The sequence below is a fragment of the Chaetodon trifascialis genome, chromosome 6, assembly GCF_039877785.1.
Source record: "Chaetodon trifascialis isolate fChaTrf1 chromosome 6, fChaTrf1.hap1, whole genome shotgun sequence".
Classification (NCBI taxonomy): domain Eukaryota; kingdom Metazoa; phylum Chordata; class Actinopteri; order Chaetodontiformes; family Chaetodontidae; genus Chaetodon; species Chaetodon trifascialis.
In genome coordinates, this window is record NC_092061.1 from 4878972 (window position 1) to 4893806 (window position 14835).

At 43.4% G+C, this 14835-nt stretch overlaps 1 protein-coding gene across 1 annotated transcript in view; it reads right to left on the reverse strand.

The window, feature by feature from the left end:
- The window catches only part of LOC139333079 (drebrin), a 30638-nt gene that overhangs the window by 9368 nt on the left and 6435 nt on the right, over positions 1–14835 (reverse strand). Inside the window, exons 2-4 of the mRNA XM_070965340.1 lie at positions 2576–2631; positions 2318–2430; positions 1333–1407 (exon numbers count right to left, since the gene is read on the reverse strand). Coding sequence (XP_070821441.1) covers positions 1333–1407; positions 2318–2430; positions 2576–2631 — 244 coding nt within the window. The remainder of the gene's footprint in view (positions 1–1332; positions 1408–2317; positions 2431–2575; positions 2632–14835) is intronic.

The window sequence follows — 14835 nt, forward strand, 5'->3', positions numbered from 1 at the left end:
GACAATTACGTGGCCTTAACAGAGTGCGAGAGACGTCACGCCTGCTGGCACGGTGAGAGCGAACAGGCGACGAGACAGCGCAGTTATGGCTCATCACCACAGTCTGCGAAGTTTCTGCAAATGTAAGCCTTATTTTTGGCGATGATGTTCATGGTGCAAGGTGATACAGTATGTTCTCTTTTAGCCTGAATTACCTTTAAGTCATAAATCTAGACTGAACTGCTGAGCAATGGAAAATTAAACTGACCGTTGCCTGTTTTGATGGATTCACAGAGAAGTGGGACAGGAGTCACAGGTTCATTTCATTGCCGTGGCACAGGTCTGACCGTCAGTGTGTGTGTGTGTGTTCGTGTGTGTGTGTGTGTGTGTGTGTTTGCTAAGGTTAGAGGTCACACCTCTCCCACAAGCGATGATTTTCTTCACTCGACACCATACTGACCATGCAATCATTTCTCTGCAATTTTGAAATCCCAAATGAAAAATGTACAGAGGCTCAAGGGTGCTCTCTCTCTCTCTCTCTCTCTCTCTCACACACACACACACACACACACACACACACACACACACACACACACACAGTCTCACAGAGAGGTTAGGGGCTTTTATGCGGTGGCTCATAAAATCCCTGAATCGACGTTCACTGTTTAAAAAAAAGAGACAAAAAAAACAACAAACATTCCACAGATGCCTCGGCAGTTGACTGGGCGATGCCTTTATATGGAAACCAGTAAACCCAGGGGTCAGCTGAACCTCTCCGAGTAAGATTTAAACTAAACAAACACAGTTTGACGGGCAGATAGAGAGGAGCAGTTGCAGCTAACATCATGATGGATGGAGTTTCTCGTAGAGCGCACACACCTGAATCATAAAAAATATACAGGAGTTCTCCATTCTCTATCCCCTCTACTTCCTGTTTCTCCCGTCACCACCTGAGTTTGTGATGTGGCTTTGTGTTGTACCACAAACAAACTCAGCTGGCCCCCCACCCCTGGTAGCGACAAGGCAGATCAATCTGACACGGGAGCAACACCGCAGTGGAACAGGAAGTGGACTGAGGACAGGAAACTCTCAAAACAATGCAAAGTAAACTACTGTGTGTAAATATAGAGTTTGTGAGCTCAAAGTCTAGAGTCCAGTGATAACGAAAACAGAACAGGATAGACTTTTTTCCCTATTGCAGGTATTATGTACTCCACTGCTCCTCAATACTAAAAACGTCCTCCCCATTGCGCAGACAAACAAATGGACAAACGACAGGATGAAGTGCACATTAGCATTCGTCATTTCCAAAGTTCAGTGATAAGTGATGAAGCACATCCTGATCTACTCCACCTTGAAGAAGTGCTTGATGGCTGGAATGTGGCTGGCACATTCTGTCCTTCGGTAGTCATCCACATTTTGGCCGACCTGCGGACAAACACAGGATGTAGACACTTACATTCATATCATACCTCTCTCAGAGGAGACTGAAAAAAGGAGGAAGAGAGAATGAGGAAGAATTGGATTCGCATTGCTGTAGTCTCATCTGAGTTTCATCAAATTGACCATTTGGATGGATGAAGTACAATTTACAGCATATCATCACAGAACTATGTAGCATTATCTTGTGCATTTATAAAACCTAATATACAAATAATCCATTTGTATGTGTATTTTTCTTAAACATTTAAACTTTGCATGCTGCCACCATCAACGCAGAGCAGCAACACTGTAAACCATCTGTTTCTTGGTGTAATTCATGACCAGAACATGTGTGTAATGTATATATGTGGCCTCCTATGATTGCACATAAGCTTCTAACTATGTTGTGGAAAGGGTTGATTTCCAGAAGCAGTGGCAACCTGCCTGTTTTCATGAACTCCATGTATAAAAAACACTGTGAGTCATTTAAGTGTCACACAACTGTCTGACAAATATCAGACATGAAGCTCGAATGAGGACCTTTGTGCACGTTCTGCTCGCCCTGTGATTCATACGCTTTAGCGCTACACTGACGTAATGCTCACAGTCTCACACCAGTTTCCCACATGTCAGATGCCAAATGAGCATGTGACAAAACAGGACCATATAATGTGAATAAGCCAAGAAGGATTTCCTCCAGATCGTTTCACAGATTAAGAAGTGCGTAGATTCCATTACCATGGAATGTCTCTGCTTTATCTAAATGAATGCAAGTCTGTACACGCTTGTGTATGTGATACCTGCTATTGCCATATAGTATGTATGTCCAAAGTATGTGTGTTTCAGTAACTTGTGCTGCTGTTTCTTTAATATGATAAGCTTGTGCTTACAGGAGCTAAGCCTGTCAGCCACTCACCCAGCTGATCATAGCAACCCGGGGGCCTCCTGTCTCCATGTTTCCCACTTTGCACAGGCCATATTGAGGCTTGGAGATGTGAAACTTTGCTGCCAGCTCTGGCACACCGCCCACTGTAGAGATAGAAGAGGCAGAGATTGGGAGAAGATGGAGACTGATGGAGAGTGTGACAAGAAAAATGCTATTTTTTCTTTCAAGAGCAAACTGTAAGGATGTTACAATAATGAAACACAAGGGGAACGTGACAGTTGGCCTTACCTCCTGAATCAGCCAGTTTGAGCTTGTTGGTGACTCCATCATATGTGAAAATTGCCCTGCAGACATACAGACACACACAGGTCAGCTGCTGAGAAATATGGGTGACAAAGACAGACATACTTGGAATATTAAGTGTTAGAAAAAATCCCAACAAAACACAAGTTAAACTTTTTCTGGACTAAACTTGTTTGATTTCTTTATGCCCGAGAAACAAGGCTCATCCAAAACGTTCATATCCAAGCACGAGCGTGTGGCCAGCTGGGTACGCCATGTGTTCAGGCTTTCATTGTGCACAGGGGACACACACAGGCACGCACACATGCACAGCCAGATGTTTTACTGCACATGTCTAAACCATAAAAAGCTTCCCGACAGTGCAAAGCATCTCTACAATGCACCAACAAAAATCAATTATCTTCAACTGTGACACATGCACTTGTTCACTTTCTCGCTTTCTACCTCCCGTCCTGCCCTCGTTTCACACAGGCCTTTACTGTACACGTGTGAAACAGGAAGCACTCAGAGAACAATAACCTTCATTCAGAGTGTTTGCCTCACACATGGATGGCTCCTGAATGTGAAATAAATGAAAACAGTGACGTTCACTGCTACAGCGTTTTGACATTTTGCAGGTGAAAACCTGTCCTACCACACCCACCATGGCAACTCAACAACTCATGATGTGTTTCCAGGAGACCACTGAGATACAACTGAACAAACTCAGTGCGTAGTGACTGTTTGCAGATGGCTATATTTCAGTCAATATCAGTGTACATGTTAGCTTTTTTGCAGGACCTCCAAGACAGACATGTGTGACTTCATGATCAACCAAACAGAAAAAAAAGAAAACTAAAATAAAAGATGAATGGGGTGTTAATTTTGGCACTTATTATGCCAGACATCATCCTGGCTGTTATCTATTCCACTCGTTCAAAATGATACCCATATGCTATTTGACATGACAGGCTTCTAACATAATCCTGATTCATGTGTGTGTTTGAAGCACAACTGGGGGTAAATGTGTGTTTGGGTCTTTACGAGGTGGCCTACAGAGAGAGGAATTGTCAAAGCTTTACAGGACTGTGTGTCTGTGTCCGTGTGTGTGTGTATGTGTGTGCACGCACAAGCATGTGCACATGAGTGTGTCTGACTGTGTGCCTGTGTAAATGTCTCCCTGTAGGACTCCTGGGGGTGTGACGCTAACATCTGGAGCTGGGTAGCCAGAGCAGAAGGCCATGAGCAGCTATTACAATGGGCCAAAGGTGAAAGGTGTGTGTGTGTGTGTGTGTGTGTGTGTGTGTGTGTGTGTGTGTGTGTGTGTGTGTGTGTGTGTGTGTGTGTGTGTGTGTGTGTGTGTGTGTGTCAGGAGGAGGGAGTGAGTCAGTGAGAATGATACTCAGAGAGAGAAAAGAGAAAGTACTAGTTAAATATATCCGTTTGGAATAAGGGTTGGACAATTGAACATTTGGCTATCTGTGATTGGCCGAGTCCCTAAATGATTGATTGCTGAGGCAATTTTTGTGATTTTGTATTGCTAATTTAATGGATTCATGGATCTAACTCCATGAATTAAGGGTTTATTTAGACCAAACCAGAGGTGGTGCTTGTTGGAGCAGTTAGAAGATAAGCTAAGATCTGGTGAGTTTTATTTTGTTTCTGACTGATTTTACGATGAGCTAACAAGCTCGTCTCGGTGAAAGACAGAAACTTGAATTCAGAAGGTGCACGCTTGTATCTTTCTGTCTAATAAGGAAACTGTCCCCTGCGTGCCCCTCACACACCTCCACAAATACATCGACAAATCACAAGCTGGAAAATTTCAACATTTCGTCCAAACCAATTTGGCACCAACAGGCCAGCCAACTCAGTTAGCATCTCTGAATCACTCTGTTATTTTTGCCTGATACAACAAGACTCTGTCTTTCCAAAGAACAAAAACTGATGAAAGTCAGTCAGTGTGTGTGTGTGTGTGTGTGTGTGTGTGTGTGTGTGTGTGTGTGTGTGTGTGTGTGTGTGTGTGTGTGTGTGTGTGTGTGTGTGTTGAGGACACAATAACCATATTGTATGCCCTATTGAGCAGGCTGCATGTTAGCCCTGTACGTGAGAGGAGGCAGCGTTCAGTGCATATCTGTCATGTTATCTATCAAAAGAGTTTGTAAGTAAGATTTCGCTAGAATACGACTCAATCACGCAAACATTCTCCAGGAGAAATTTACAAGAGCTTTGTGTCAGCTGGATCAGTCACATATCTCCTCAGGGATCGAGGAACAATAACTCTAGACACAACACATTCCACTCCCTCATTAGCCTCAGCAGCATCCAGAGCTTAGACATGAATCCATATTTACCCTTGGTCCTCATGACATTCCTAAAGGTCAGCATTTGCAAGCAGTCAAGGTCAAAGGTCACTGTGCCTCTGAAGGAGTCTTAATTGCATGTGCAAATTCTCCACCCACAGGGAACAGGCTTGCACACGAGGATGCACTGCTGTGGGAGACTCTTTGTTCTGCCAGAGATTTCACTTTGTCTGCACAGATCCTATTTTCAGGCATTTTTCTCCTCAGGACTTCACTTAATCCCTGTTTTGGATGCTAACAAGGCCAGTGGGTTTACACACGCAATGATTTTACAAAGGCAAACCAAATAAGAAATGGTCATAATCAATGAAATCTGTTTAGAAAAGTATTATCAGGGTCAGGATCTCATCCCTTTAATAAACTTGGCATTTGGAATATTCATCTCTCCTCTGGTCCGCCCTGCACTGGCACAATAAAGTTTATTGAGAGGATCAAAATGCCATCCTGAACCTTTCTTCCACTTTTCTGAAAGTCTCATTTTAAGGGCTGTTCATCCCCGCGATGGTTATATCAAAAGACTGTCTGCATGGTTGAGACTTAAATAAATTCTGCAACTACAGTATATTTTTGCTTCAGCGAATGTGCCAAAGGAAAGTAAGAAATCTTTGCTGCTGACATGAAATTAATCTTTGGCGAGAAGGTCGGCAAAAGTTCACAGTTCTGGATATTAAAACTGTGCTTCTGCTACACTGCTAATACCTGCAGCAGAGCCTAATGTCTGAGGTAATTAGTGGTGTAACAGAACATAGGTGATCCATGATATGTACGCAACAACATACAGTTTTCCCGGGAAACTGGGCATGCTTTTGATCACAGACACAGATTATGAGATTATGATGTTTATTGCAACTTCAATAAGCAATATCTGCTGCCTTCCCTTCGAGACTCAGCTCCGCTCTTTCACCAGAGCAGCTCTTTGCCTGTCTGTCACAGCATCCCTCAATGTTGATAGGCTATCACTCCTGACGTGTAACCAGTCAGACAGTGCAGTGGGCGGGACATTGAGGGAGACTACACAGGCTAGTAGCAGCTACATAAGAGACAACGTAGCGCATTTTAAAATAATTTTATCCCTAGCCTTTTTTTTTTTATTTTTGCTGATCCAAAATGATCCAATCCGTGACTAAAAACCATGAGTTTTGGGATCTGCTGCACCTCTAGTGGTAAACCGCTGATTGAAAATCTGGATATGCCAGCAGTGTGGTCTAGTGACTGCGGAGGGACAGACGATTGAGATTCAAGTTCACATTACAAGTGTTTAGCCTGCTGAGGTGTCCTTGAGCAAAATGATGGATCCACAAGCAGTTTTTTCATGGTACACCACATCCAGGTAAGCCAACTAGGATTGTCTGCACCACTTGATTAGCTTTGTTACCGTAATGCAGCTGAAGCAGCAGCAGTAACAGTCATCTGAAAATCTTTCCAAACAGAACAGATAGGCCCCCATTCCTTCACACATGTAGGCTTCTTGAGAGCTACCCTGACTGATGAGAAAAACAGACTCTCTTATGTCTGTACTCCAGCCCACCTCCAAACTCAGCCAGCTATGACCTCAGCTCTGAGGGAGGGAGGGAGGGAGGGAGGGAGGGAGGGACGGAGGGTGGAGAAGAGAAGAGAAGAGAAGAGAAGAGAAGAGAAGAGAAGAGAAGAGAAGAGAAGAGAAGAGAAGAGAAGAGAAGAGAAGAGAAGAGAAGAGAAGAGACGTATAAATCTAAGAGGCAATCATTAAGCGGGGCATGAAACAGGGAGAGGTTGAGGCAAAGACAAGAAAAAACAACAATGGAATAATCTGAAACAACATCAACTTTTTCTTCAGTAATTAACAATGATAAATCTGTGTGTCATCACCACAGCCAGCCACTAAATGCAGCTATAAAACAAATAAACAGCCATCCGTCTCTCAGTACTCTAAGACAGAGGCATGCATCATTACATAAACACAGACATGCACACACACACACACACACACAAGCACATGCGCACACAGTCTACTACGAGCTTGAGCCAGTAACAATAGAGATGGTTTGTTTTGGACTACCAGAGCCTCTGTAATACCTCCAAACATGCTGCACTCTACCATTTCAAGAGGAACATAACAGAAGCAGATGCTGGAAAAGGCTTGTTTTCACTTATCCAGGTGTTCAGCTACAGCAGGCTAAACTATGGACCGTTTCAGTGATGTGCAGGATATACTTGAGCACAATGCACACACTTCTCTTGTATTCTAATTTCTAGAGAGCCTTAGGGAGATTTTCTTCTTCTACTCTCTCTTTAAATTTTGTTTTGATGCTCTCAGGGAATGCATTTCTGCACACTGTTATGCAAAAGGACAGCACAAAATAAACCTATGAGAATACATTTTGGGGCGCAGAGCCAATAATAATTTCTCATATTCCTTGTTCACATCAACAATTATACCGTCTCTATATATTCTGTTGATATCTCACCATCATTATTACTCTAACTTCATTATTCTGACCCCCGGTCTCCTACAACACATATTTCTTTCCCTTTTTTTTCTAGCATCCTGTCGCTCTCTTTCACAAACAGAAGCAATATCTCATCCTCATCTTTTCCCCCTCGACTCCACACATCCTACCCTCTGTGCCTCTCTGACAGGCAGATCTTGTGGGCTCATAGGTCATTTATTCATTCCGTCCTTGCCAGTGGATGAGATATGAGAGATTTGCAGCGATGCACACTGTTGCGTTTTGATAAACTGCATGTGAAGTGAGAGGTATGAAAAAAAGGATGAGAGGCTGTGAGCTCCCTCCAGATTTCGCTGCCCAGATTAAGCTGTCCATCAGATCATTCCTCCACTCCTTTTTCTCTTGCTCTTCCTCTTCCACATATTGCACACACGTCCCCAGCGGCTCCACCAACTCTCATGAAACGTTTGTTAGACCTGTGATTTTAACAGCACGGTCTTAAAATGATTATTTCATGCTCTAAGCTCCATCAGATTTGTATTTTCATTACAACTAGCTTTCCACAAGCTCCTCTCTGTTCATTTCATTTTACATCATATGTTTTTTTTTTCTCCCTTCCCCCCTCAGACCCCCAACTTCTTACTCTTGGCTCAAAGCTGACCTGGGCTCCAAGTGCTATTTTTAGCCTGTCTCTGTCTACCTCTGTCTGTGTTGGAGCGGGGAACTCAAGAGACGTCCCCGCAGCTCACAGCGCTCATTTCCTCTCACCAAACATGGGCAAAAAAAACGTCCAGCCAGACTCCACTGCTGAAAAAGTCATTTCCCCCCCTGTCCGGCTTGTTACTCATAGAGTGTCCATGCGGCGACCCCAGTGGTGCAAGCATTCCTCCATCCGTCTGGACTGTAGAGACATGTGGAGGTTTATGGGTAGAAGTCGAGAAATGTGAGTAAGAGAGAGGAAGTGACGGAATGAGAAGCATATAGAGCATTTCAGTCAAAGAAGAAGAGAACTGTGCTAGATTTGTCTGGCTTGTAGAGGCCTGCAGGGTGCTACGTTGTGCTCTGAGGTCATGCATTATAATAAACATCATGACTGAAAAACGTGGCAAGGTAAATCACAGGCACATTCAAACTGTAATATGGTGAAAGATGTTGCTAGGGAGGGTGCACGCTTTAATTAAGGAAAGGTTTTATGAGGTTTTATATTGTTCTGCTTAAAAAACAAACATGCACATAAAGAGGCTTAATAATCCTGGGTTTGAATCCCAGCTGGGGCAGAGCCTCTTTGTGAGGAGATGGCATGTTCTCCCTTTGTATGTGGGTAAACTGGGTGTTGTACCATGCAGACAATGAATGGTAAAGAGAGGAATCGCTAAAGAATGAGCTAAGACTGCCCGACATCATCCACAATCCCCATTACTTGAGACTGCAGAGATTTGGCCCCTCATTAAGTGATGAAACTTGGATGTCAAAATGATGTAGACAGCTGATGAGGGATGATGTTTATGTGAACACCTCTCTGCACTTATTAAATACCCCACAACAGAGTTGACCCAGATCGACTCGGAGAAAGAGTGCCAGAAAGAAAAACACAGACTGAGTTAGGAGGAAAAAAGGGAGAGAAAGGATGTGACAGTGTGTCTAGAAAAAGAGTTAAGGAAAAGGCAAAGTTGCAAAGAAAACAGAGAAGGGAAAAGCACAGAAACAAGTCCTGATACTCATGATTTGCTGCAGAGGGGTCAGTGAGGTGCCCCGCAGAGAGTGGGCCGTAACCACTGTAATCCCCACAGACCAAGCAACAGGGCCCCTTAATAAGAGCTGCTGAGCAGGAGGAGATAGAAACACGGCACCAAAGACTCCCACAGGACAACTTAAAATCATATCATGAAGTAATGCGCTACAACTGAAATACATCTTGGTTATTAATTGAACAGTAGAAATCTAATGTACAGTTGAATGCATTGCTCAGTGGAAACCAATGCCGGTGTGCTGATATGAGCGGACAGAAAGACAATAGCTAAGGGGATGATTGTGGGGTGACGTCACATATAAACAAGCTCCAGCATTATTTGGCTTATGAAGCAAGGTGTAACACCCCTTAGCTGTCATTTCAGCTGAAGTCAATCCTTAACACGCCCCTCTCCCACTGAGATGGGATTCATGTCATGCCCCATGAGAGCAGTGTGTACCAAAGTCACTGTTTGTGCAGGAAGAATAAGCAGAAGCATGTTTTTATCATAAAGCCAACACATCCTCATAAAACATATACTGTCTAACTTCAGCCCACCATATCGTGTCTGCTCCACTCCACATGTATTATTGTGTGAGAAGTAAAGCTGGCTCAGAGAAAGGCCTTACGTAAACCTTTGGCAGAGGCTCTACGCTCGTGTTATGATGTGATGGTAGTGCCTAGCACAGAAACCTTGATCCAGTTACCAAACCATGCCAAGTCCCAGTCAGCAGCAATTACATTGGCCAAACAGACTGTCAGGATATCCTACTGGACACACACCCACACACTTAGACACACAAAGAGTTTGCCTCAGTCAATACTTCACATTCAGTAAAGCCTAAAATTAGGTTAATAAATTACAGCAGTCAACAGTAAATGAAAGGCGTTTATATTCTCTGAGAATAAACACTGCAGAATGTCTCATTTTAACAACAAAAGTTACACAACATAAGGGACAATGCATCTGTAAATCTCACCACATTTCAGTTATATTGCACCACAAAAAGGCTTAACTCATATTTAGTCCAGCCGCCTGCAGTAATCTTACCATAACGGCAACTAACAGATACCCTGCTGAAAAGCTTCTTTTTGTGCTCTGACAATTCAGATCAACACAAAACTGCTGGATCAAGCATGAATCCATAAAAATACTTTTAAATTGACAGAACTGATATGAAACACATGTCCCATGTGAGCTAATGTACTATTAACATACGTTTAAGACAATGGTACCGCCTGACGCCATAACATTCACTGCCAAAGTTTCCATTTTTACTTTTTGTGGAATATTTTAAAATAATCTGACTGCATCAATAGAAAACAAGCACACTTGAAGGGCTCCGGTGACCCCAGAGCAAACAAGGTAATGCAACAACCACCACTTGCTTTGCATGCTTCAAATACTTCTGAAAACTTTTGACTGTCTTGCTGCAGGATGTTGAAACATGCTGAAGTGGAACTGTGACTTCATGTCACTCCAAAGTCTCAACTGTCGGTTTTGTTGTGTCCTTTCTCATTCACTTTCATGCAAAAACAAATAAAAATCAGAGTAGTCGTAACATCAAGTAGCTTGTACTTTGTCACCATGGCGGTATTTCTCTGCCTTTTATTTTGCTGATGATGATGATGGAGGAGTAATGCTCATACAGATGACAAATCATGTTCCACTCCCCTTTAAACAACAGCTATCTAAGTCAATCTGAAGTATAAGTTTGATCCATAAGAGTACTTCCTCAGATCCACCCAATGAGTAACACTGACTTGTCTGTACAGTATTTGACTGGGTGGAGGACACAGCAGACTCCCCTGGAGACTATTACAGGCCACTGAAGCTATTTAGCCTGCAGAGAATGTTAAATAGTGAGACAAATGACAGAGGCGACGGAGAACAAAATTATAAGAAAGAACAGAAAGTGTAGCTCAATTAAATGCAGGAAACCCCGGGTAAAAAGAAGTACATCAACAAACAGTATCAGTCAGTGGGGGGGTGAGGTGATGAGGGGCAGAGGGAGAGACTGGATGGAATGCTGACAGGAGGAGGGGAGGGAGGAAAATTTCAGTTCTCAGCATAACACAGAGCCAGAGAAGTTTAGAATATGACAAACTAAACAAATAAGTAATTAAATCACTGCCAAGCAGCAGTGAGAGGAAACAGCCCTCTGTGTGCTGAGGCAGATGGAAAAGAGCGGGGGACGGACAGAGACAAAGAGGCTGACAAAAGTATGCTGCGTCAATTCAAAATGTCCTGAAACAACTCCAACAAATACAGATAAAACCCATCATCAACACTTCGACTGGAGTCTGACCAGCTGATGAGCGCTTTGATGAACTGTGAGGTAGTACGTGCAGTGGAGGATTGCACGGCCAACAGCTGGTCTCCCGTTACACCTATGAGCTAATCCACTGATAGCATTAGCCAGTCACTCTGTAAACAGAGCTGCACATGTACTAATTACTTGGCCGCAACATTTCTCTCTAAGTAATATAATCCACGCCATCAAGAAAGTGTGTGTCAGCCTAGGTGTGTGTCTGTTTTGGCATATTTTGTCTCAAGACATAACGTGTGAGCAATATTTGTTACCGTTAGGTGACATGTCGCGCTAAATCCCGGGCAGGCTGAAGCTTGGAGCATCTCAGTCGTGCTGGTTTTAAAGAGATTCACAGAAACTGTATCCCTCTGTTTCAAAGCCATAGGACATACATCAATTCAGCAGGACAGACTAGACCTCCCCTGTTGTGTGTTGCATATGTAAGAAGTGAGAGGGTGCAGCTATGTTTACACTCAAAGGTACAACAGTTCATATACCTTTAAATTTTATTTTTGTGTCTATTTAGGCATTAGAGTATGCAGCATTTGGAGTTAAGATGATCAAAATCTCTTTTGTTCTATACGAATGTTGTAATGATATTCTCCTCTGTGTGGATGTTGCTCCATGAGTAACATGCATGTTAAAGTAAGCTAAAGCTAAAAGCTAAGTGGTGTAATCCATGATTTGGGTTTAATAAAAGATGGCTGCATGCAGCTCGATGACATGAAGGAGTGTGCTTAAGAGTGATGGGGCACACCAGAGGGAGGGATAGACTCAAGTCAGAGAAAAGTCACTCAAAAATAAGGTTCACACTGGGGAAAAACGATGAAAAGCACCAGGGGATGTAGACAGGTATAAATGGGCAGCCTAAGAGGGGCGCATTTAACAATGGCACACAATGGGAAAGAGCCAGAGTGTGTAGGAGGTTTCCAAGGGGGCAGAAGAGTATGTGGTTATTGGGGGCAAATGTCTTGAAGAAAGTATTAGAGGGGAATTGAGTCTCTATGGGGTAAATTGTTATGACTCTTACAGGGAGGTACACAGTTTGTTCAAAGAACCACAGAGGAGAGAATGGGAACTAAATTTGTTTTCCTACACCTGACATGAGAAGAAATGAAGGAGGAGAGGAGAGGAGAGGAGAGGAGAGGAGAGGAGAGGAGAGGAGAGGAGAGGAGATCCAGTGGGATCACTCTGGCATTTCCTGTGCATGCTGTCCCACACTGCTACCCACACACACACACACACACACACACACACACACACACACACACAGGAGCAGCCTCCTGTCTCTATATCACAGTTATTATGAGACCATTAAAACCATGATGGCATCTTATCTTCAGCCATTTCCTTCGACTAAACAAAGCAAACTCTCTCAAGTATCACATATCCACTTAGACCTCATTTGGCTGCTTCTCACGCTTTGATCTTCCGCTCCGTCCTCTTCAACGCTCCACCTGTCTTCTCATCTTTCCCTTTTCTTCACTCTGTCCCTCCCTCAACTTCAATCATTCACTGATTCTGCTTCGTAACAACCTCTTGTCAAGACCACCCGCTGAACTTCCCTCGCTGACATTCTTTCTCTTTCCTCTCACGTTTTCTTTTCTCATCTTGTTATTCCTCTACATTTCTTACCTAGTGTCCTTGCCCATTCAGTTGCGCCCTCTTCACAGCCCGCTCACTCCCTCTCCACTCATCTCCCCCGCCTCATTCAGTCTCTCTTAACAAACAACCAAGCTTTCCCACCAGGGTCGTCAGGACAACGGAGGCCCTCGACTCTCCTCACCCACCCACAACCCAATCCCACCACCAGCAAGTGAACAAACAAGACAGGAAAATGGAAAGTTCCCAGTCATGGCCATGCATCCAGTGTGACTTTGCTCAAAGATGAACAGGTAACCGTCAGACTGACGTGATTACACCCACGGTGCTCCTTTGTGACCATGGTGAAGAGGGAGCAAACACAGCTGATGATACCTCCCAGCGTCAGCACAGCGATGGGAATGAGAGAGGGTGGGTGCCCTCACTATTTGCATGTGTCGTTGCACACTAAAATATGTATGAAAGTGTCAGTGCCTGTGTCTGATGATCTCACTACTGTGTAATTAAGAGGAAAATAACAATAAATGTGTTACCGCATGTCAAAAGATTTGCAGATATCAGACGCTGCTGCTGTTGTGCTTGGCACGCTAGCAAAAAGACGAGCCACAGCAATGCAGGACATGATGAGACGTTCAGGCTCTGGTTAATTCAGTAGCTCTAGAGGCCAGAAAGAAGAACTTTTGAATACATCCTAACTTACTAGGAATTTTTTAGATCTCTAATAGTCGGTTTGTTTCTGGAAATATGGCAAAGAAACACACCTGTTCTCTCTTCTACCTGGATCATTAAGAAATGAGACCATCTTCAAAACAGAGTTAATCCTTTAGCAGTTAAACAGCTGTGTGGGAGCTACTCTGGAGGATGAAGAAGCTGCTTCAGCACTTTGCAATTCAAGCATGGTCACTTTCACGTCTCCGATACTACTAAACAAGTTTCAGTGTACTTGAGTGCCACCATCTTGGTTTCACAGATTATATCTTTGGCAAATTCTGCAGCTCAGTCACACTTAACATCAGCAGATGAATCTGTGGTATCACACCGTTGCTCAGACATCCCCTAAAAGTGCTTCAGCTGGACACACATTATTCATCCTCTTGCCACTAAAATACAGATGTTTTCAGACAGCTATCTGACACACCCTTGGCTGTCCCACTCTGCGCTACACTCAAGGCCCATTAGTTAGATTAAACAAACAATTCACCTCAATCCAGCTCCTACTTTTCATAGAATTTGCCTGAACAATTCATCTGGTTTCACAAAGATACAGCCAAAGGTTTCCAGCAGAGCCTCAGCCTTGATCTTGAACTGCAAAGAGAAACAATAACGTGTTTGTTGTGTTCGCTGCTGTGGGCATAAAAAGGAAAGATTTCCACTGGAAACAATGTGCAGGGGGCATCTGGGTTAAGGTCAACCAGGGCAGCACTTGAGGGAACAAAAGCAGGACTTGACAGAAAGGTCAGGTTCAGTGTTCGTGACAATCTATATATAAATCTTTGACAACATAACACTATAGGTACACAAAATGTGAGTAAGATAAGGAACAAGTGAGGATTACCCAGGAAAGACCTGATAATTAGTGAACTGTCAATGTGTTTTGAGGGCTATATAGTTGATAATAATGGGTTACCAGAGAAGAGAGTGGGAGATACTTTATTAATAAATCATTAGGTAATAATTAGTTCATAGACATCTGTGAATATAATGACCACTTTCTTCATGAGTCATTCCTGATTAACTGCGAACCAGCCAGCGAGTGGCACAAACTAGTGTAGACTCATTAGTTACTAATTACTTCATCATTAGTTTTTGTGCCCCATCAAGCAACATTATG